Source organism: Tamandua tetradactyla, chromosome 1 (assembly GCF_023851605.1).
Source record: "Tamandua tetradactyla isolate mTamTet1 chromosome 1, mTamTet1.pri, whole genome shotgun sequence".
NCBI lineage: Eukaryota > Metazoa > Chordata > Mammalia > Pilosa > Myrmecophagidae > Tamandua > Tamandua tetradactyla.
The window spans coordinates 178,732,846-178,757,023 of record NC_135327.1 but is presented as its reverse complement, the minus strand read 5'-3'; the positions used below and the strand labels follow the sequence as shown (position 1 = coordinate 178,757,023).

At 36.0% G+C, this 24,178-nt stretch overlaps 1 protein-coding gene and 1 long non-coding RNA gene across 3 annotated transcripts in view; one reads left to right on the top strand and one right to left on the bottom strand.

The window, feature by feature from the left end:
* Positions 1 to 24,178, top strand: part of MTPN (myotrophin) — an 81,834-nt gene that overhangs the window by 33,763 nt on the left and 23,893 nt on the right. For both annotated transcript variants that reach the window (XM_077142732.1, XM_077142797.1), the window contains 2 exons: positions 6,005 to 6,118; positions 7,075 to 7,158. In XM_077142732.1, coding sequence (XP_076998847.1) covers positions 6,005 to 6,118; positions 7,075 to 7,158 — 198 coding nt within the window. The remainder of the gene's footprint in view (positions 1 to 6,004; positions 6,119 to 7,074; positions 7,159 to 24,178) is intronic.
* Positions 21,093 to 24,178, bottom strand: part of LOC143668299 (uncharacterized) — a 170,968-nt gene continuing 167,882 nt past the window's right edge. Inside the window, exons 3-4 of the long non-coding RNA XR_013168378.1 lie at positions 23,278 to 23,436; positions 21,093 to 21,322 (exon numbers count right to left, since the gene is read on the bottom strand). This is a non-coding gene — a long non-coding RNA (uncharacterized LOC143668299). The remainder of the gene's footprint in view (positions 21,323 to 23,277; positions 23,437 to 24,178) is intronic.

Sequence of the window (24,178 nt, the reverse complement as noted above, 5' to 3'; positions counted from 1 at the left end):
TCTGGAGGACAAACTAAAATGTGCACGTTGTTAAGCCGCTCTCTTGACCCGGAAGTCTTCAGTTTTTTTTATTTTAATGAAGTCTCATTTATCTATTTTTTCTTTTGTTGCTTATGCTTTTTGGTATAAAATCTAAGAAACCATTGCCTAACACAACATAGGGAAAATGCTTCCCTATGTTTTCTCTTAGGAGTTTTATAGTCCCAGCTCTTATAGGTCTTTGGTCCATTTTGAGTTAATTTTCATATATGGTATGTGTTAGGGGGTCCTCCTTCATTCTTTTGCACATGAATATTCACTTTTCCTGGCACTAGTTTTTGAAAAGACTGTTCTTTCCCAATTAAATGGACGTGGCAGCCTTGTCAAAAATCAGTTGGCCCACAGAGGTAAGGATCTGTTTCTGAACTCTCAGTTCTGTTCCATTGGTCTTATGTCTGTCCTTGTGCTGGTACCATGCTGTTTTGACCAGTGTAGCTTTTTAATAAGTTTTAAAATTGGGAATTGTGAGCTCTCTAATTTTGTTCTTTGTTTTCAAGTTTGTTTTGGCAACTTGGACTCCCTTTACCTTTCCAAATAAATTTGATGATTGGGCTTTCCATTTTTGCAAAGAAAGCTGTTGGAAGTTTGATTGGGATTTATTGAATCTGTAAATCATTTTGGGTAGAATTGACATCTTAATAATATTCGATCTTCCAATTCCTGAACACAGAAAGTCCTACCAATTAGTTTAGGTCTTCCTGATTTCTTTTAGCAAGATTTTTTATTTTTCCTTGTATAAGTCCCTTACATCATTTCTCTCTATAGGCTCATATCCTCTATAAATAGGAAAAGTTTTGCTTCTTCCTTTCCAATTTGGATACTTCCCCCACCTGCTTGTCTAATTGCTATAGCTGGAACTTCCAGTACAGTATTAACAGTGATGAGTGTGTTTACTTGATTTAATACTTGCCCAGTTATTCCAGCCCTTTAACTATTGTCAGCTCTTCATTGATCTTTCTCAAATTGAACCAGTGTTAGAAAGAACCTAGAGAAAAGGTATGGGCTAAGAGTTGATTTACTGTATGGGCCAGGTCCTGTCTTATGCCTTTCACTTTTAGTTTTAATGGCCATTCCTCTTCTTTCATTTTTAACACCTTTTTTGAGGTATAATTGAAATACAACAAACTTCAAATATTTAAAATGTACAATTTGATAGGCTTGACCTGCATACACCTATGAAACCATCACCACAATCAAGATAATGAACAAATCCATTACATCCCAAGTGCCCCTTTGCAATCTCATTATCTTTTTCCTCCTCCCATATTTTCCAACCTACCTTCCAGACTTCCCTGCATGCCCATCTCCAGACCTCCACCGATCTGCTTTCTATCACTATACCAATAAAATGCCTTCTTTATTACTTTTAATAATTCTTGAAGTCAGATTAGCCCTCCAGGTTTGTTCAATTTTCGAACTTTGACTTTGTTCTAGGTTATGTGCCTTTCCATGTGACATTTAGGGTCAGTTTGTCAATTTCTATAAAAGTGTGTTGCATCTCAAGGCAGTCTTCCAGTCCCATGAACTCAATCATATTGAGTCTTCCAGCCCATGAACACGATATATCTATCTCTTCATTTATTTCAGTCTTCTTTAATTTCTCTCAGCATATTTTGTATCTTTACTGTATAGGTCTTTCACTTTTTTTTTTTTTTTTGGCATGTTTATCACTTTTTCATGTTTTTGGATGCCATTGTAAGTAGTATTGGTTCTAGTTTTGATTCACAATTATTCATTACTAGTATAAAAAATGCCGTTGATTTTTGTGTATTGATCTTGTCTCCTACAACCTTGCTAACTTCATTAAAATTTTTTTTTTAATTTTGTGTCTATGTTCTTGAGTGTGACTGGTCTGTAGTTTTCTTGTAATGTGTTGGATCTGGTTTAAGTATCATTGAAATGCTAACTTCATAGTATGAGTTAGAATGTCTTCTCATCTTTTCCATTTTGTAAACATGTGTAGAAATGCTATTATTTCTTCCTGAAATGTTTGGTAGAATTCACTTGTGAAGCCATCTGGGCCTGCAGTTTTCTCTGTGAGAAGGTAAATCTGTAGAGTGTAGGGTGAAAACCACCTCTTTCATTCCTGATGAAGAAAGATAAAGTAGAAAACAAAAAATAACAACAAAAAAGAAAGATAAAATAGAAAACAGAAAAAATAACAAAAAAAAAATCAGTGGAGTCAAAAGCAGATTGTTCAAGAAGGTCCATACAATTCTTTTTTTTTCCTAATTTAAAAAATTCTTTTTTTTTTTTTTTTTTTTTTTTACATAAAGCCAATACTACTGCTTTTAAATTCAATTATTTAAGGGTGCACAAGTGGTTCACCCCTAGAGGTGCATCAGTGGTAGGATGCTTACCTTCCATGTGGGACACCCGGGTTTGATTCCTGGACCATGCACCAAAAAAAAAAATTTTAATTATTTGTGCATCTCTGTTTTACTCAAAGTGTTATTTATCCCTGTGATGTTAAAGATAGTCACGTCATGAGATCATCACATGGTTACTTTATGAGAGTGTTATATGTCTTGCCTGCTCCCCATCTCACATGCAGTTAACAGACTGCTCTAGGAAATTGAATTCTCCCAGACTCCAGAGTAACACTTACAGTCTTTCTTTGTGACTTTTCTTTTCCTGATCACTCCAGCTAGAGGTTTATCAGCTGTCTTGATCTTCTCAAAGAATCAGCTTTTTATTTCATTCATTTTTCTCTGTTATTTTCCACTCTGATCTTTATTATTTATGTTATTCTGCTTACTTTGGATTTAATGTGCTTTTTTTTCTTTCTAGTTTCGTAAAGTTTAAGTAAAAAGGCCATTAATTTGAGACCTCTCTATAATATAGGCACTTAATACTGTGAATTTCTCCTAGGTACTGCTTTTGTTCAGTTCCAGTAGGAGAGGAGAATCCTTTCTTTTCTGTCACACACACAGAGCTTTTCCAGTTTTGTCATATTTTGTTTGCTAAAATGGGAATTGTAAAGGAGACATCAGAAGGGGTAAAAGAGAATGTTTAAATTCATATCAATTCTTTCATATGCATTTTTCATTCTGAATACTAAGGAGGGAAGGGAAGATTTAACATATTTTTGTTTAGGGAAATATCTTTTACTTTTTTACATTATAAAAGCCGTCTTATAAATTAATACTGCAAGTAATTCTTTGCTACATTTAATGTTACTGAAGCAGAGAACTTTGTGTTAATTATTCTTTCTGAACTTTAATCAACCAAAATGAATGGACTAATCCTGTCTTGTTAATATTAATAGTGGAAAGTAATTAAAGAAAAACTAGTTTTATCTATAATCATTCAAGCATTATCTCTCTTTGCCTCAAAGTCTTAACATTTCTGTAGTTGCGAATAAAGTTAAGGTAGTGGCCCAAATACCACTTATTGTTTAAATTTGTTTATAAATATAAAGAACACATTACATTAAATTATGTCTTTAATTATTCATATTTCATCTGTTCTGTAGAAACTTGCCTTAACCTAATTTTGGATAGTGTTTTAGAACCAGTATAAACCAACACCAAGGATCCACAAAAGTAATAACTACCTTTTATTAAATTTTACCATATGTCAGGTACTATCTCATTTTAATGATACTTTTAAACCTCTGGTGACACCCTAAAATCCTGTAAGGTATAGGTATTTTTATCTCCATTTTACAGATGTGGAGACCAAGATTCAGGAAGCAATTAGTCTTTCATGCAACTAAGTAATGGAGTTCTAAGCCCAGTTTCCAATGATCTTAAACATACTATACGGTTTCTTTCTGTAGCCATATACTTGTTAAGAGGCCATAATTAAAATGTTGGCTTGAAAAAAAACAACTCATAAGAAATTACTGCTTTGAATTACTGAAGTAAGCTTAACTTGGAAAAGGGTTGGTTTATCATCTAGTAATTGAAGGGAGAAAATGAATGATCGTTGATGAAGCTCTTGATCCTTAAATAGACAATATATTTCAAATATATATCAGAACTTGAGAATATTTTAATATAATTTAATTCTCTAACTGAATGTGCCCCTTTCCTTCACTGATTTCTGTGGTAGGCAGATCATAGCACCTCTCAAAAAAAGAACTACAAGCCCCTTAGATAACAGTTAACATGATGTAATTGACTCTGATGCTACTAGTCAGGATACAGAACTCTGGAGTTAATCTTTTTCCTTAGGAAGAAGCATCTGAATGTTTAATGACTTCAAATTGTTAAATTATTGAAAAAAATAGTGCATCTTGTAGAGCTTCTTCACAATGAAAAGTTAAATAGTGGATTTAATTCAATATTTGGGTATGTCTATTATGTACATAGATAATAGTTACAATTTAGAGCTCATTATATTTTTATTAATATTAGTAATATTTTATTTAAGTACGTTACATGGACCATCACAATTCCAAAAGGTGGAGGTATGTTATTTCCATTTTGCAGGTAGGAAAACTCACACAGAGAAGTCTAGTGGTGGTGAAGCTCATGTTCTTAAATTCTACTTCATGGAGAGATATAAAACAGAGAACATGTATTCTCTGCTCTCAAGGCATTTGCATTCTATTTAGAAAGAAATATACATACAGAAAAAGTCACAAGGGCACTATATATTTAAGTACTGATTTTGTGAGTTTTAAGGGAATGAGAGGCCAATTAATCTGGCCTTATCGTGGAAGATTTCATAGACAGGAAAAATTGAATTTGGTTGGGAATTGAAAATCTGTAGTATTTAAATTAATAGAAAGGATGGAGATAGCAGGCATAAATAAAAAGAGAGAGGAGAATTTAGAATATGTATTTGAAAGAAGAGTCCATGATAATTGTAAAATGATTGGGCTCAATTCAGGGTATTACCTAATGGTTGATCAAATTAAACTAAGCAAATAACATAATAAAATAGATGAGAAAACAAAATCTGAGGAATTTTCCACTCTGTAATATCTGAACTCTCCTTAGTGAGGAAAGGAGCAAATACTGAATTAGATACTGCATCATGATATAGAAAGAAAATGAGTGCAGATCTCTAATCCATTACTAACTAAGCCATGTGAAAAAGTTACTTAACCCTTCAACACTGTTCATATATTAAATTGAGATTTTCTTCTTTTAGGATTGTTCAAAGATTAGAAATAGTGTGTGTAGCACAGTGCCAAACATGTAGTGTAGTTAGTAAAGGGTAGTTGTGTTGTTAGAATCTGTGACTCTTCAATGAATGAAAATTACTTTTTGAGGGATTAAGTTCATTTTCTGATACAGTATCGTATCCATCACAAAGATTAAATTGTGTTTTTTCTGATATGAATTTGTATAACATTGAGTTCCTTTCCTTTTTAACACTTAATTATACTTTGAAATTATTTAGTATGTGCTTATTTGATTAAAATCTGCCTTCTCCACTAGATGGTAAATTCCATGAAGTCTGAACCCATGTCTAATTTTGCTCACCATTGTATCTAGCACACTGCCTCACATACAATAGAGCCTTAGTAAAACTTGCTGAATGAAAGGAATAAATTCTTATTAGCTAACACTGAGATTACCTTGTGATAATGGTGGTCACCTCTATCAAAGTAGTAATGTTTTCTTTGGAGAATTAGAATACAAATTTATGAACTGTACAAAATGTCAGTAATTGAACTCACCAGTCCTGTATGACCACATCTTGATATTATGCTATGTGAACTCCTCAGAAATAGAGAACAGTAATGTATTTTATTTACATTTAACATTATGGTGCATTCTTCTCAGCCTAACTTGCTGATCATGCCTTGAATTATCATACTGTTATGATATACTGTTAACTCTTGTGCAGAATTTCATTTCAATTTTTGACCGTTTGTCTTACTTTGCAAGAAATGTATTTGTTTCACAAAATTCTTGCGGCTTAGAAACTGAAAATATCAGGTGCCTCATTTCCCTTCTTCAGTTTGCCATCAATATAAACATTGTTTTTGTTTGGCTGCTTTTACAAGGGAGAAGATGTCAACCGGACACTAGATGGTGGAAGGAAGCCTCTTCATTATGCAGCAGATTGTGGTCAGCTTGAAATCCTGGAATTTCTGCTACTGAAAGGAGCAGATATTAATGTATGTAAAGACCATTATCATTTTAGAAAAAAGTTCCTGTTGTTTTATTTAAGTAATTGTTTTCTATAGATTTATAAAATAGTTATTTATGCAAATCTCATTTTAAATAAGAATACAGTGTGAATTATACATATTTCCCATAATTAGAAATAGATCGTTGGGATTTTAAAAATAAGCAGAATAAACTTTTTTTGTTAGGTTAAAAATTGTTCCGTTAATTACTCATACAGCCTAATTTTTAGGAATTTGTTTATTTAAAGCTTATAGTTCAAATACATTTTATTTACATATATTTAAGCTGATAAAACTGAGGGTTAGGATTTTTCCACATTGGTTAGCACCATGTATAGGTAACAAGTGGCTTTCACTTACAGAACGTAGAACTTTGCAGTGATATGATGAATTTAAGCTGGATTGTCAGACAAAGGTCGGTAGACAAGGGTCAGACAAAAGCAGTCATCCCCTGACTTTAACCTTTTGTAGTTTCTGTATTTCAGAGTTTTGGAAAAATGTTTAAGTAACTATAACAGCAAGGGAGATTATCTTTGTATGTCTTAGGGGATACCATATCACCTGGCCCAATGAAGACAGTCTTTTACCTCTTAATTGGCTATATTGTACCCCTCTTTTCCCTTTCTGTACTTCATTGGCATTTTTACAATAATGGGAAATTGAGGCTCAGGGAAACTAAATAATTAGTTACACAATAAGTGGCAGAGCTAAGATTTGAGTTAAGGTTGCTACACTGACTCCCAAGGAGAAACATTCTGTTTGTGGACTTGGCCTCTAGCACCCCTCTAAAAGACTAGAAACTTGTGGCTGGGGGATAATTTTTGTGTAGAAGGGTAAATAGGTGAACAATGATTTTGAAATTTTAACAAGAGTTCCCTAATTAGATCCAGGAAGGAAGAAATGAACTATATTGATGAGGTAATCTCCTTTTTATCATTTTATAGGCTCCAGATAAACATCATATTACCCCTCTTCTGTCTGCTGTCTATGAGGGTCATGTTTCCTGTGTGAAATTGCTCCTGTCAAAGGTGAGGTCAATTGTTAATTTTTATTGCTTTTTCCATTACTGTATGACTTTTTAAGCTAAGTATTTGGTTGTTGATTTAAGTTTTGTGTGGCAGTAGAAACAGAAAACCAGAGGAGAAGAAAGTATCCAAAACTGAGGTATAGAACAGTGTTACTCAGCATAGCCAGTACACAAACTGTTTGTTACCAGTTCATGATGGGTAAAGAGTTTGAACTAGAATATAAATCAACACATTGTCTCCTTCTTTGAGAAATTTTGCTATGCAAAAGTACTTAGTGATGCAGAAAACATTGTCATTTCAGACTGAAACCGGGTCCACAGACTATACTTTGAGTAGTGCTGGTTTAAAATTTGTAAGCTTCATTTCTGTCGCACATACTGAACTAGATTATTAGAGGTAGCTAGCTCACTGTCTAAGTAAGGACTCTACAGGTCATCTGGCTTCATGATGTGATCGAGATAATAGCAAATATGGAGTTTTCCAGTGCTTTGTCTTTGCTATTATAAGCATTTAGATGGCATTCATAATTCAACTACAGGAATTAAGTGGTCAATTGCCATCATTCTAGTTATATTTGATGGAACCTGCAAATGTATATTAATCCAGAATTTATCATTTCATGACCATACTCTCTAAAATGCTGTTCATAACATTTCATTTAGGAGTTTAATATAAGCTTCACTAAAAGAGGCATAAAAATATATAAATTAAATGAGTGAATGTATAAAAAGCATTTGCCACAGTATCTGACAAGTGTTCAAGAATTATTTGCTTTTATCGTAACTAAGACTGAAAAGGATATTTGCTTCATAGAGTCAGCTTTAAAAAGCTAAATAGGAAGAAAATTGGAAAAGATGATAGTATTTGTCTCTTAATACTTAATTGACTACTTTTTAAAGACAGAATTGAGAAAGCAATTAATTAACCCTAAAACTAGGGATTTTCTTTGCTTCATGTTGAACACAATTACTGGTATTTTTTTTAATATGTACTTTTTTTTTTAATTGGGTATATATCAGCAATATCCCGAAACTACTCAGATACTACACCCCTGCTTCTGGAATCTTCCTTTTCATATCACATAGATGAATGAGGCTTTTTTTTTTCCTCTTTGTCCCTTGCCAACTCATTGGTTCTAACAGTGAGGGGCTTATCCCTGAAATAGTTACTGTGGCTGATAAATAAGCCACCCTGAGCTGTACCCTGGATCTGGAGTTGGGGTTATTCTCCTTAATCACATGAAGAAATTACTGAATTCTCCAAAATGAAATTAATGTTCTGTTGACAAGAGACAGGAGGCAGTCATTTGTCGACTGATTAGACAAATATCTAATACAACTTCTAACCAAGAAGTGATACCTGAAGAGAAAATACATAATTTTGACTAAAAGAGATTCATCCAGGCTTATCATTGTCACCCCCCATCCAAGTAGTTTGAGAGCATTGTCTTATTATTTTACATTTAAGCATATGTGTGTGTGTGTGTGTGTGTGTGTGTGTGTGTGTATGTGTATGAAATAGTGATTATTCTACCAGAATATCCTCGGTTTCATATAAGCCACAGATTTTTATATTGTGGGGTAAAACCGGAATAAAAATAACGCTTTTTTATTTTAACAGAATCATTTGGCCATAACATGAAACTGAATCTAAGAATAGAAAAAATAGAAGTAGCTAATGTAAAACAGAATGACAAATTTCTAAAGAGTCTGAATGAATAGGATGATCGGTTATTCATGCCCTACAGTGTAGACATTGGTCTTTGAATTTCATGGCAGATATGGTAGGTTATTAAGAAGTTGACTTGAATTCAGTAACAAGTTAAGATTAGAGAAAGCTTTAAAACTTTGTCTTGAGAAGTTAAACTAGACCTTATCAGTTAAGTTTTTAAAATCTTACCAGTTTTAAGTTAATAGTTCTTAAAATAGGCAATAACATTTTTTGGCCTAATTTTTTATTGACAAAATTTTATGGCAGAATGAAACATCTGTCACTTAAAGTTTGGCCTTTACCAAGTCATCATAGAGAGGGTCACTTTTGCCAGTGGGATTTTCTTTAACTTCCTTAAGGGCCTTTAAAAATCTAATGGTATTTGAATTATTTTATTTGAAATGCTTTGTATTTTAAAACCTATAAACTGTAAAGTTGCTTGCTGTCCCCTTGCCCAGCAGCAGTTCTTTAGCTGGGAACTGGTCACTGGGGGAACAAACCAGAGTAGTAATATTTAGGGGAAATTGAAAGGTAGTACCATATCTGTCTGCCTGTTCAGAACTCCCCAGCCCACCCTTATTCCTACCTTAACCCATTTTCTCTTCATCAAGGGGTGCTAAGTGGTGTTGAACAGTACAGACCGATACATAAAATCAAAAACATTAAATCAGTGGATGAGGAGTGCATAGCTTGTGGCAGAGTGGTGTATCAGCACCTTAATAAGCCAGCCATGGTAAACTTTCTTAGTAAACCATCCAGTGAATCCACCATAATAGTCATTCAGTTGTTTTCTCCCACCCTGGAACCATTCCTTTACACTTACCTTGTCATTGAAAGTTTTAACGAGCTATGGTAGAAAATTTAAATGGAAACACAGATCTGAATGAAGCAGGATAATCAAGACTCCAGTTGCTTAGATCATCTCTTAGTAACTTGAGCCTTCTCTGTTTCCTTCTTTATTATTTCAACCAGAGTATCCTAGATCCTACCTTTCTGGGAATTAGCTAAAAGTAATGATTCCTTCCATCCCTTCTTTCCCTAACATTTTCTTCCCAGCCTAGGATATGTTCTTTGAAAATAAAAATCTTCATGGAATCCTTTTTAGCCTAGGCTTCCTGTCACTTACTAAAGGAAATGCCCCTAAACTTACTTTTTCATATTAGCTATATCTTGAACTGTAGATCAAAACAATATTCCTTTTCCATTAGGCTTCTCCTTCCTCCTAGGAAAAAAAAATTATTCTTATGCTAGAGAGGTCCTGAACCATTGTTCTGCACTACTTATCCCTAAAATATGATATTCCAGATCATTGACAACTTGTGGTTGTAGGATTCATTGTTAGTTGAAAAAACACTCTCCTACATTAAATGAGCTCCTGAAAATCTGGCTTAGTTTGCATGTTTCTTAGGCCCAGTATGGCCTAGAAGTTTCTCTATATTTTACTAAATTATTGGTTGGAAATTGAATTGGATTGTCTGAATTTAACCATTTTAATTTTCTTTTACTTGTACCCATATTTGTAGCCAAATAACTGACATTCAGAGATAGCTATATTGATGACAGATCAATCGTAAGCATATTGAGCTATTATTTATTTTAGATGAGAAAAAAGGATTATATTGGTCTTTTAGATGCAGCATAGTGAAATTGAGTTCTGCTTTTTCAAAATTAATTTATTTTCTTACTGCATGAACTCCTCAATATGTATCCTGTAGTTTGTTAGTCATATTTTTTGGGAAATAGAGTGTTCTTTTTACAAGATCCTTAATTGCTAAAATAAACCTCTTCTAATGCATTTTAAAAATTTGGAATCAATGTTTACATCATGAAGTCTGGCTTGTTCTGCATTCCATTAGAAGTAGATTCCTTCTGGATTACTATGAACTCATTTTTTAAATATTTAGTTTAAGAACTTTTCCAGATTTATATTGCCATTCTTAATATATATTTATCTGAAGTATCATTAACATAAAAAAAATAACAAAATAATGAACAGGAATTTAGATGCTCAGTATGATCTCAGCTTATATGGAAAAATCACAAAAACAGAAGATTGCTGAAATATTTGAAATCAGATTGTATGTGATATGCTATATTGTTTGCTAGGCTAGTACTTTTTTTTAATTTAATGCAATAAAAGATGAAGTTTGTGACATAAATAGGAATTTAGAACTTGTAATTCTTGTTTGTCCTTATAGGCAGAGAGGAACCTAACATCTATAGAAAATCAGATATGTTTATGTAATCTCCTTTAATTTATTCTCGACATTGATTCATAGATAGTATATTCGTTTTATGGATAAGGAAACCATTTATCTCAGGGAGGTTCTTTTCCCAAGATCTATGACTCAGAAGTCTGTTTTCTTTCTAGTACTTGAGATTGCCTTTTAAAACTGTTGTCAAGGACTTATTACTCTAAAAATAATGAGAGATGGAACATTTGCATTTCTTGGTAAAAAATATTTGGCCTGATATTTAATTTAGTGAGTTGGTAGATAAGCAAAAATGTAGCGATCAGCAGATGTGGGACATCCACTTCAAGACTGAGGTCAGAGCACATGCTGTGGTATCCTCTTTTTTACTACAATGAAAATTCTTTCTTAAAAAATGAATTTTTAAAAAGTGAATGAATCAGGCAGGCAGGGTAAGATGGTGGCTTAGTGAGCTATGGGATTTAGATCATCCTCCAGAGCAGCTTGTAAATAGCCAGGAATAGTACAGAACAACTGCTGGGGCTAGGTCAGTGAACAAACACACAGCATATACCAGTCTGGGTCAGTTAGACCAGCTGAGACCCTAAACAAAACTGTAAGTCCCCCAAGCTGCAGAGGCCAGTGCCCCTCCCCAAAAAGCATGGTAGGCTCATTCCCCAAGGGGAAAGAAAACAAACTTAACTAGCAGCAAGGGCTTAGCGCAACCAAGCTCCGGTTGTGGAATTAATTTTAAAGTCTGACTGCTGAAAATAGGCCCCTACTTCAGATAAACCTGGAATGAGCACTAAAGATACTAGGAGATTTTTGCCCCAGCAGAGATGGGTAGGGCTAATGGGGAAGAAAAATTCTAGAGGCTTTTTGAGTCATACATACAGCACAAAATACTGGAAAAAGGCTGGACCCCAAGGAAAGAGGACATACAGAGCCTAGAGATACATAGAGCCACGTACCAACTTAAGCTCTTGATTGACAAACCTGAGGAGCAGGGGTCCCACTCTGAAATGGCTTTTTTTTTTTTTTCTTTTTTCCTTCTCCTTAACAGCTCATTAGATAGAACTGGAAGCCCTCTCAGGCTTCAGCATTACCCCAGGAAAGAGCAGAATAATAAGCTTGTCTGAGAGACGAAGTAACTAGTTAGGTGACGGGAGTTAATTCCCTAAAGGCTCTACCTTCCCCAAGAGAAAGGTAGGGCCCAGCTCAAGGGGAATCCCTCCTTCAAGGAATTCAGAGCCCAGAGACTGGGAAACTGAAGCAAATAATGCCAACTTACAACCTCACCTCTGTCTCAGTCATTCCCTTGCCAGGGAGAGTTTGCTGAAAGTAAAGGCACTGCATCAAATTATGCTGGTGGGAAGCCAAGGGCAGGCAAGTACCACATGCAGGAAAGGGTAGGAAAAGCATAGAATCTAGAGGCTTCTTAGAAAAGTCTGACAATCTGCTGGATCTCACCCTCAGGGAAAATTGCTGCTGGTGACTCTTTTCCTCTGAGAGTCCAGTCCAGTCTGGGAAAATCTGACTATGTCTATAATATATAGGAGACTCTCCTCAAAAAAAAAAAAAAGCCCTATATAGGCAGGGCAAGAAACAGAAAAACAAATGAATATTTCTGATCAGTTAAACAGGGCCTGTGCTAGAGATCTAGAATAAGTTGAATTGAATGTCAAAGAACTGATGGAGAACAAAGCCATCCAGCAAGAAAATCCTAGGTAGGAGTGAAAAGAACATCTATAATAAACTGATTAAGGAAATCAAATGCGTAGACCCCAGCAAAAAGTAACGAGTCATATTAGGAAAACCAAAAGATATGGCCCAGTCAAAGAAACAAATCAGCAATTGAAGTGAGATACAGGAATTAAAACAACTAATTCAGGATGTTTAAATAGACATAGAAAATCTCATGAAAAATCAAATCAGTGAGTTGAGGGAGGATATAAAGAAGACTTTGAGCAAACAAAAGGAAAGGTAAAAAGAAGAAGAAAAAAATATGACATTTAAATCCAAAAGGCAAAATAGTAGAAGAAAGTACTGCCTTTACAGTAATAACACTAAATGTTAATGGATTAAACTCCTCAATCAAAAGACATAGACTGGAGAATGGATTCAGAAACAAACTATTATTTTAGACCCAAGGACAAAAATAGGTTGAAAGTGAAAGGTTGAGAAAAGATACTTCAAGCAAACAACAATCAGAAAAGAGCAAGAGTGGTTATACTAATATCCGACAAATTAGACTTCAAATATAAAACAATTAAAAGAGACAAAGAAGGACACTATATATTAATTAAAGAAACAATTCAACAAGAAGACATAATCATAAATATTTATGCACCGAGCCAGAGTGCTCCAAAGAGCATGAGGCAAACACTGACAACACTGAAGGGAGAAATAGACACCTCTACCATAATAGTTGGAGACTTCAATTCCCTGCTCACATCAATGAATAGAACATTGAGACATAGGATCAATAAAGAAACAGAGAATTTAATAGTACAATAAGTGAACTAGACTTAACAGACATTTGTAGAACATTACTACCCAAGAGAGGAGGATACACATTTTTCTCAAGTGCTTATGGATCATTCTTAAGGATAGAACATATGCTGGGTCACAAAACAAGTCTCAATAAATTTAAAAATATTTGAAATCATGCAAAATACTTTCTTGGATCATAATTGAATGAAGTTGAGATCATTAAAGGTCAGAGGGCCAGAAAATTCACAAATATATGGAGGTTAAACATCACACACTTAAGCAGTGAGTCAGGGAAAAAATTACAAGAAAAATCAGTAAGTATCTCGAGGCAAATGAAAATGAAAACAGAACATATCAGAATTTATGGGATGTAGCAAAGGCAGTGCTGAGGTAATTTATTGCCTTAAATGGCAAAACTTAAAAAGAGAGAGAGAAAGCAAAAATAGAGGAATTAACTCTTCTCTTGGAAGAACTAAAGAACAGCGAAGTAAACCCAAAGCAAACAAAAGGAAAGAAATAACGAAGATTAGAGCAGAAATACATGAAATTGAGAACATGAAAACAATCAAGAAAATCAACAAAACCAGACAAAACCAGAAGTTGGTTCTTTGAGAAAACCAGTAAAATTGATGGACACCTAGCTAGGTTGACAAAAAAAGAAAAGGGAGAGAGAGACAGCGCAAGAGAAATGCAAATAAAATCAGAAATGGAAGAGGAGACATAAACAGTGATCCCTCAGAAATAAAGGAGGTAATGACAGGATACTGTGAGCAGTCATATGTTAGTAAACCAGGCAACATAAATGAAATGGACAGCATCCTAAAAAGGCATGCACAGCCAGCACTAACTTGAGAAGAAATAGACAACTTCAACAAACCAGTCACAGCAAAGAGATTGAATCAGTCATCAAGAAGCTCCCCCAAAATAAAAGTCCAATCAGATGATTTCACATGTGAATTCTACCAAGCATTCAAGAAACAATTAATAGACTTCTGGGCCAAGATGGCAGCTTAACAATGTGCGCATTTTAGTTCATCCTCCAGAACAACTACTAAATAACCAGACATAGTACAGAACAGCTCCTGGGGCCACGTCAGTGACCGGACACACAGCATACCCCAATCTGGACCAGCTGGACCGGCTGCGAGCCCCCCCAGAACCGTGAATTCCCCAAGCTGTGGCAGCCAGCGCTCCTACCCCACAGGCTGCTTCCTAGAGGGGAAAGGAAAGGGACTTTACCAGCAGCAGGGGCTGAGCCCAACCAAACACCAATTGTGGCATTAATTAACAAATTCTGACTACTAAAAATAGGCCCCCAGCTCAGGTGAACCTGGTCAAAGAAGAGGTTGCTCATTTTTGCCCCAGTGCCAAGGGGGCAGGGCTGGCAGAAAAAGGGAAAAAAAAGGAAACAGAGGTTTTTGTGGCTGTGTTTCTACAAAGTCTTGACTGCCTTTGGATACAGTGGCAGGGCTCCTCAGGCTGCAACTGCCCCAGGCATAGGCAGAAACAAACTCGTTTCAGGGCTTGTCTGGAGGCTGTGCCTTCCCCAGGGGAGGGGTGAAGCCCAACTCAGGTGGAATCCCTCCCTCAAGGAATTCAGACACCAGGTCTTGGTCATTTGAAGCTGTTAAAACCAGCCTACAACCTTGCCTCTGTCTCTACCATGCCCCCAGCCAAAGTTAAAGGTACTGCATCATCTTATGCTGGTGGGACCTGCAAGCAGACAAGCGCCACATACTGGGCAGGATAAGAAAAACAGAGTACAGAGAATTCACAGGAAAGTCTTTCAACCTGCTGGGTCTCACCCTCGGGGAAAACCTATGCAGGTGACTCTTTCCTCCTGATAGGAGGCCAGTTTGGTCTGGGAAAATCCGGCTGCGGTTTATAATACCTAAGTAGACCCTCCTAAATGTAGGGGTAAAGAGGCACCATACAAGCAGGGCAAGAAATAAGAAAACAAGAACTGAAAAATTCTGTTAAACAAAACTTAAGCTAGAGTTCCAGATGGAACTGAACTTGAATGTCAAAGAACAGATAGACAACAAATTCATCCAGCAAGAAAACCCTAGGTAAAAGTGAAAGCAGGGGCGGGCCGCGGTGGCTCAGCGGGCAAAGTGCTTGCCTGCCATGCCGGAGGACCTCGGTTCGATTCCCGGCCCCAGCCCATGTAAAAAACAAACAAACAAACAAAATACAATAAAACAAGAAAATGTTTAAAGATGTTTCCCTTTCTTCCTTCCTTCCTTCCTTCTCTCTGTCTTTCCTTCCCTTCCTCCCTCTTAAAAAAAAAAAAAAAAAAAAAAAAGTGAAAGCAATCTGCAGAATAAACGAATTAAGATAATTAAATGCCTAGATGCCAGCAAAAAATAACAAATCACACTAGGAAAATTGAAGATATGGCCCAGTCAAAGGAACAAACCAACAATTCAAATGACATACAGGAGCTGAACAATTAATTCAGAATGTACCAACAGACATGGAAAACCTCATCAAAAACCAAATCAATGAACTGAGGGAGGATATGAAGAAGGCAAGGAATGAACAAAAAGAAGAAATTGAAAGTCTGAAAAAACAAATCACAGAACTTATGGAAATGAAAGGCCCGGTAGAGGAGATGAAAAAACAATGGAAACCTACAATGGTAGATTTCGAGAGACAAAACATAGGACTTCTGAACTGGAGGACGAAACATCTGAAATCCGGCAAGAAAAAGAAAATATAGGGGAAAAAATGGAAAAATATGAGCAGGGACTCAGGGAACTAAAAGACAATATCAAGCGCACGAAATAATGTACTTAAGGTCCATCCAAGTAGCTAAAAATATCTTGAGAAAGAAAAACGAGTAGCAGGTCTCACACTACCTGACTTTGAAGCAGGTAGTGTGTTGTTCATGTTATGAAACAAAACAGTGTATGATCAAAACAGCATGGTACTGGCATAAAGATAAATATACTGGCCAATGGAATTGAATAGTGTTCAGATATAGACCCTCTCATTTATGGACAGTTGTTCTTTGATAAGGCAGCCAAGCCAACCCTTCGGGACCTCTTCAATAAATGGTGCTTGGAGAACTAGGCAAAAGAATGAGAGGATCCATATCTTACATACACCCTATCCAAAAATTAATTCAAAACCTAACGAAGACTTAAACATTAGAGCTAAGACCGTAAAACTTTTAGAAGAAAATACAGGGAAATATCTTATGAAACTTACAATAGGAGGCGGTGTTCTAGTTTGGAAACTGTCAGGATATGATACACCAGAACTGGAATGGCTTTTATAAAGGGGAATTTCTTAAGTTGCAAGTTCACAGTTGTAAGGCTATTAAAATGTAAAGTATCCAGTGAAAGATAGCTTTGGTTCAGAAGGCCAATGATGTTCAGGGTTTCTCTCTCAGCTGGAAAGACACAAGGCGAGGTCTGTTAGCTTTCTCATCAACAGCTTCCCCAGGTCATTGACTCTCTGGTCCTGGTGGTTCTCAAGCTTTTTCCAGAATGGTTCTCTCTTAAAGGTCACCAATAAGCAACCCCACGTTGAATGAGTTGGAGACACATCTCCATGGATGTGTCTAATCAAAAGTTACCACCCACAGACAGATGTCTTCTAGGGTAAAAGTTCCACAGAAATTATTACTGATAAAGAGAAAATAATGCCAACTTCCAAATCTTATTTAGAGGCTAAAGAAGGACAAATGCCAAATGAACCCAATTTCCTAGAATTTGTCTCCCTGTTAGAATCAATCAATAATTCAAAGGTGGTGGCATCCAATCAGTCAAATGGCTCAGCAGAACCAAGCAAAGAAAGTGGGCTTCTTGGAGGTATGATTCTACATGAGTTCTGTTCTGATGAGACAAAGAAGGCAACCAATCTCTTTGTTATTTATCTTTTGTGATTTGATTTTGAAAATAGTGGGACTAGTTCTGTGCAATCATTTACTGCTTGGCTATGTCATTATTATTAAAATTGAGTTACTTGACCAGGTAAAAAAATGGTTACCACCCACAATGTGGCAGGTCACATCTCCAATGAAACAATCAAAATGCTCCCACCCAGCAGTATTGAATGAGGATTAAAGAACTTGGCTTTTCTGGGGTACACAACGATTCAAACTGGCACAGGCAGTTTCCTAGACCTTACACCCAAAACATGAGCGTGGAAATAGATAGTGGGAACTCCTCAAAATTAAAAATGTTTGTGCATCAGAGAACTTTGTCAAGAAAGTCAAAAGGCAGCCTGTGCAATGGGAGACAATATTTAGAAAGCACATATCAGATAAGGGTTTGGTGTCCATAATATATAAAGAGATTCTTCAAGTCAATAACAGAAAGACAGACAACCCAATTAAAAAATGGGCAAAAGATATGAACAGACACTAATCAGCAGAGGAAATACAAATGGCTGAAAGGCACATGAAAAGATGCTCAACTTCACTGGTTATTAGGGAAATGCAAATCAAAACCTCATTGAGATAATATCTGACACCCAGTAGAAGGCCATTATCCACAAAACAGAAAACTGCAAGTGCTGGAGAAGATGTGACGAAAGAGGCACACTTATCCAGTGTTTGTGGGAATGTAAAATGGTACAACCATTCTAGAAGGCAGTTTGGCTGTTCTTCAGAGAAGTTAAATATAGAACTGCCATATAAGCCAGCAATCCCATTGCTAGGTCTATATTCAGAGGACGTGAGGGCAAGGACACAAACGGACATTTGCACACCAGTGTTTATAGCTGCATTATTTACAATTGCCAAGAGATGGAAACGGCCCAAATGTCCGTCAGCAGATGAGCAGCTGAACAAGCTGTGGTGTATACATACAATGGAATATTATGCAGTTTTTTGTTTGTTTGTTTGTTTTTTTACATGGGCAGGCACCAGTACTCTTATGCAGCTTTAAGACAGAATAAAGTCATGAAGCATGTAACAACATGGATGGACCTTGAGAACATTATGCTAAGTGAAATTACCCTGAAACAAAAGGGCAAATACTGTGTGGGGTCTCACTAACATGGGCTAACGTTAATAAATTAACTTTGGAATTGAAGTTAAGAACATAGATTATAAGGAGATAGACATAGGGTAGAGTTTGGACAATTGGTGCTGAAAGAATACAGATTGTGTAACAGGAGTGATTGTAAAAATTCAGAAATGGATAGTACAATACTAATTGATTATGGCACAATATTATAAGTATACTGAATGAAGCTGAATGTGAATATGATAGAGGTAGAAGAGCTGGGGACAAGTATGAAGCCAGAAGGAAAGTTAGAGGGTAAAACTGAGATGGTTTAAGTTATGAATGTCTAGAGTGGACAGTGATGGTGATAAAACGTACAAATCACAATATGTCTTTATATGAGGGAGAACAGATGAATGTCACTATCGCAGGTTATTGAAAATAGATGGTGTATGGAAAAAGGTACAGTTAATGCAAGCTAGGGTCTGTAGTCAACAGTAACATTGTAACATGCTTCCACTGAATGTAACAAAGACATGCCGAAACTAAATGTCACCAGGTTGGGGTCATGGGAAAGAGGTATGGATTCTTTGTTGGAAGAAAAGGACAGGCATATCTATACTCTTAGGTTGAGTTGTATGATGTGTTACTAAAACTGTTTAAAAATGAACAGAGACAAACAAGTGCTAAAGAAAATGTGGAGAAAGAGATACACATATTCACTGTGGGTAGGGAAACAGAGGTGCAGCTCCTTGGAGGGCAGTATGGTGGTTCCACAGGAGGCTAGGGATTGGTTTGCCATATGATCCTAAAACCCTGTTGCTCAGTATATACCTGGGAGAATTGAGTGTGGGACATGAATGGACATTGGTACATTGGTGTTTATTGCAGCACTGTTCCTGATCCACAATTAATGCATGTGCTTAAGGGTACAATAGCTGAGGAATGGAAAGGGGAACTATGGTGATTACATACAGTGGTCAGTGGACAAACATACATACTGTGGACTGCTAAGTTGCCACAAGAAGGAATGAAGTTGTAAAGCATGCAACTATGTGAATGAACCTTAAGGACTGTATGTTGAATGAAATGTTAAGAACAAAAAGACAAATATCATGATGCCACAGTCATATGGACTGACTATAATATGAAAACTAGGTGAACTAAAGTTGAGAGCATGGATTATCAGGTTCTTAAATTCTAAATATTAAACACTAACTTAAATATCAGTTGATCAGCTGTCAGATGTTCTCAAAATAATCAAGTAGAAAGTTATCACAAATATCAACTTTGCGTAGTGACCTGTGTTACTAAATATTTTGAAGTTTTTTATTTCAGGAATTTATTTTATCTAATATTACTAAAGCTCCTATAGTTTTTTTAACTTTTTTTTGTGAAATATGACAGATATATTCAAAGAAAAGAAAAATGCAGTAATTTTCAAAACACACTTCAACAAGCAGCTACAGAACAGGTCCCAGACTTTGTCATAGGCTACCATTCCCTCATCTCATATTTTTCCTTCTAGCTGCTCCCAGACACTGGAGGCTATACCAGAACATAATAATAGAAGCATACAGTATCTGTCCTTTTGTGTCTGACTTATTTCAATCATCATTATGTCCTCAAGATTCAGAGGCAGCAAACTCAATGAGAGAAAATATTTGGAAACCACATATCAGATAAAGGCTTGATATCCTGTGTACATAAAGAAATTATACAGCTCAACAACAAAAGAACAAACCATCCACTTATAAAATGGGCAGAGGAAATGAATAGGCACTTTTCTGAAGAGCAAATATAGATGGCTAAAAAGCATATGAAGAGGGCGGGCCGTGGTGGCTCAGCGGGCAAAGTGCTTGCCTGCTATGCCGGAGGACCTCGGTTCGATTCCCGGCCCCAGCCCATGTAACAAAAAACGGAAAAACAAAATACAATAAAACAAGAAAATGTTTAAAGATGTTTCCCTTTCTTCCTTCCTTCTTTCCTTCTATCCTTCCTTCCTTCTCTCTCTGTCTTTCCTTTAAAAAAAAAAAAAAAAAAAAAAAAAAAGCATATGAAGAGCTGCTCATCTTCATTGGCTATAAGGGAGATGCAAATTAAGGTGACAATGAGATATCATCTCACACCTATAAGAATGGCTGCTATTAAACAGGAAACAATACATGTTGGAGAGGATGTGGAGAAATTAGAACACTTATTCACTGCTGGTGGGAATAATGATTCAGCTGCTGTGGAAGTTAGTTTGACAGTTTCTCAGAAAACTAAATATTGAGTTGCCCTATGACCCAGCAGTACTACTAATATTCAGTACATACCCAGAAGAGTTGAGAGCAGTGACACAAACAGACATTTGCACACCAATATTCATAGTGGCACTATTCACAATTGCCAAGAGATGGAAATCCAGGTGCCCATTAACAGACAAGCAGATAAACAAAATTTGGTATATACATAGTGTTCTAGTTTGCTAGCTGCCGGGATGCAACACACCAGAGACAGATTGGCTTTTAATAAAAGGGGATTTATTTTGTTGGTTCTTCAGAGGAAAGGCAGCTAACTTTCCACTGAGGTTCTTTCTTATGTGGAAGGCACAAGATGGTCTCTGCTGGTCTTCTCTCCAGGCCCCTGGGTTTCAACAACTTTCCCCGGGGTGACTTCTTTCTGCATCTCCAAAGGCCTGGGCTGAGCTGCGAGTGCTGAGATGAGGAATGCCGAGCTGCTTAGCTGTGCTACGTTGCGTTCTGTCATTTAAGCACCAGCCAATTAAGTCAAACGTCACTCATTGCAGCAGACACGCCTCCTAGCCGACTGCAGATGTAATTAGCAACAGATGAGATTCACCTACCATTGGCTCATGTCCACAGCAACAGAACTAGATGCCTTCACCTGACCAAGTTGACAACTGAATCTAACTACCACACATACGATGGAATATTATACAGGATTTAGACAAAATGATGTCCTGAAACATATGACAACGCAGACAAACTAGTTTAATCTTGACTTTACAACATATATAATTTGAAAACATTGAGAAGAAGATAACCATGAAATGGTAATCTTGAACTATCATATTGTTAGCTAAAGAACTTTCACAACTCCAAAACTCATTTATTTCTCACACTTGCATAGAATTTGATACTTTAATCTACTTTCTGTGGTTAAAAATATAATCCTGTAGGACGAATAATGCTAGTTTTCACGTAGGATTAATAAACCATCATGTTGAACATTTCCTGTAATGTTGATATTATATAATACATAATGGATATCAAAATGTCTTTAATATTGTTTGACTTCTTAAAATCCCTTATAATTCATATAATTGATAATAAAGGATTTTAAGAAGTATTTTTGTTCCCTAATCCTAAGGAAAGCTAATACTAAATAATCCACTATAGGATATTGTGGGGGGAGGAAGAATATTTAAATGTTTATTACTTCTCTTACCAGTGTTTTTTGAAGATACTCCATCTGCTATAATCAGAACTTAGTTAACTTTCAGTCTTTTACACTAGTTTGTGTTCCACTGTGTTCCTTCCCCTTATTTGATATATACTATGATTAAAAATGACCATACAGCCTCGTATAGGAACAGGTATTCTTTAAAAAACAACAATAACAGTAGAAAAAGTTATGCTTCCAGCATGTGAGAATCAACATCACGAATTTAAAACTTAATGAAAGTTTAAAAACATTATAATTACTGTTCTATTCTTAGATTACAAAAATCACTATTATAAATTGTCAATCTAGTATTGATAATGTTTAGCATACCTAGCTATATGTGAGAGAAAAAAAGTCCAAGTGAAATTTTGTTTTTTTGTTTTCCTTTCTTTCATCTTTTCTTCATTTGACAATTCTGTCAAAGAATATCTCTTCCAATAAGTAGACTATAACCTTGCAAGGAAAATAAGAAAACAAATATAACCACCAGTTATCATATGACACTATTTTTAGTGACTCACAGCTATTTCAGATCACTCAGTAAGCTAACTGCTTCTGGCTTGTTGAGTTTGATACAGAGGAAAGGGTTTACTCAGTTACCTTCATTTTATAAAAAGGAAGTGAAAAGGTTTAATGTCTCATGTACAGTTGGCTATAGAAAATAAAGTATGTGTAAAAATACTAAAAATCAGCTGCTAACAAGTCTACTAGGAAAAACAGGAAACTATTTTATCTGATAAAGTGTTTTCTGTGATATTTATTATTTTACTTAAGTAACAAGTTGATAAGAATACTTGAGTACCCTTATCAAATTCCGGTGTAGATTTTGCTGCTTGAGTTGAGAACCAAATGGTTAGGATATAAGAGCTTTCATCATAAGCAAGTAGATATGCTTATAGCTTGAACCAACATATTTTACCTGCATTATTCACCTCCCCTGCCCTAATAAAATTAGAAAGCTTCACATAATCTCAAGCACATAATTTTGTATGTAATTTTGTGATCACATAGGACATATAGGGTTCTATTCCATATAACATGGGCAAGTCTGGTTTCAAAAATTTTAAAGTGTCCAAGCAAAGAATGGCAGAGTAGGAAGTTTTACAAATTGCTACCTCCTCTAGGAAAATGAAAGATCTGAAAGAAAGAGAATAGAACCAGAGTAGGTACTTAGAAAAAGTACAGGCATAACAGAGGAAATGAGAAGCTGCCAAAAGTTTTACTTTTGTACGTGAACATACGAACCAGAGATCAGTCCCCACTGCTCAACCTCATTTCAGTGGCTGCAGAAACAGCTTAAGCTGGAGTAGCATTACCTGGATTCCAGGACTGGCCAGTCGGGGCCAGGGCTGACAGAGGAAAGTTGAAATTTAGGGTTGAGAGTCAGGGTTGGTCTAGGGAACCCATGAGGGGCCATCATGGAAGCAGGCCTGTTTTGGCCCTCTGTGCAGCATCAACCTTCTACTAGCATCCACCTGCAAATTAAGAGTAGTGGTTATTTCTTTTTTTCCTGCCTTGTGTGGTTGTTTCCTGATTTGGAGATGGCTGAGGGCAAAGCATAGACTCTTGCCATGCTTTCAGCCCCCTCTGCAGTAGCAGCTGCTAGCCTCACACCACCAGCTAACAAGAACATAAAAGAGACCCAGTGTACTTCTTTATTGGTTGGGTTTCTTCTTTTTCTTGTGTTGTTTAATCTGGTGGGTCCCTGAGTTCTCAGTGCAGTTGCTAGCCACTGTTCCTCTTAGAAGCAGTATTTTCTGTCCTCACACCAGCATGTAGCAGGGACATAAAGAGCCAATATGTCTGTTTTTCTTTTTTTTTTTTTTTGCATATTGTTCTTAGTCTGTCACACAGAAGAGTGGGAGAACTAGATTTCCAGAGTGACAACAACATAATGTTCAGAATGTTCAGTTCTCAACAAAAAATTGCCAAATATACACAAAGGTAGGAAGGTATGATCCAGACACAGGAGTAAAATGAATTCAATGGAAAATATTCTGGAAGAAATACAGTTTCTGGAATTACTAATCAAAGATCTTAGAACAGCTCTCAAAAATAGAATCAGCTAAAGAAAGAACATGGGCAAAGAACTAAAGAAAATGAAAACCATTTAGGTACAAAATGAGAATTTCAATAATGAGATACAAATTATAAAGAAGAACCAAGTGGAAATTCTGGAACTCAAAACTATAGTAACTGGGTGCAAGGGTGATTCAG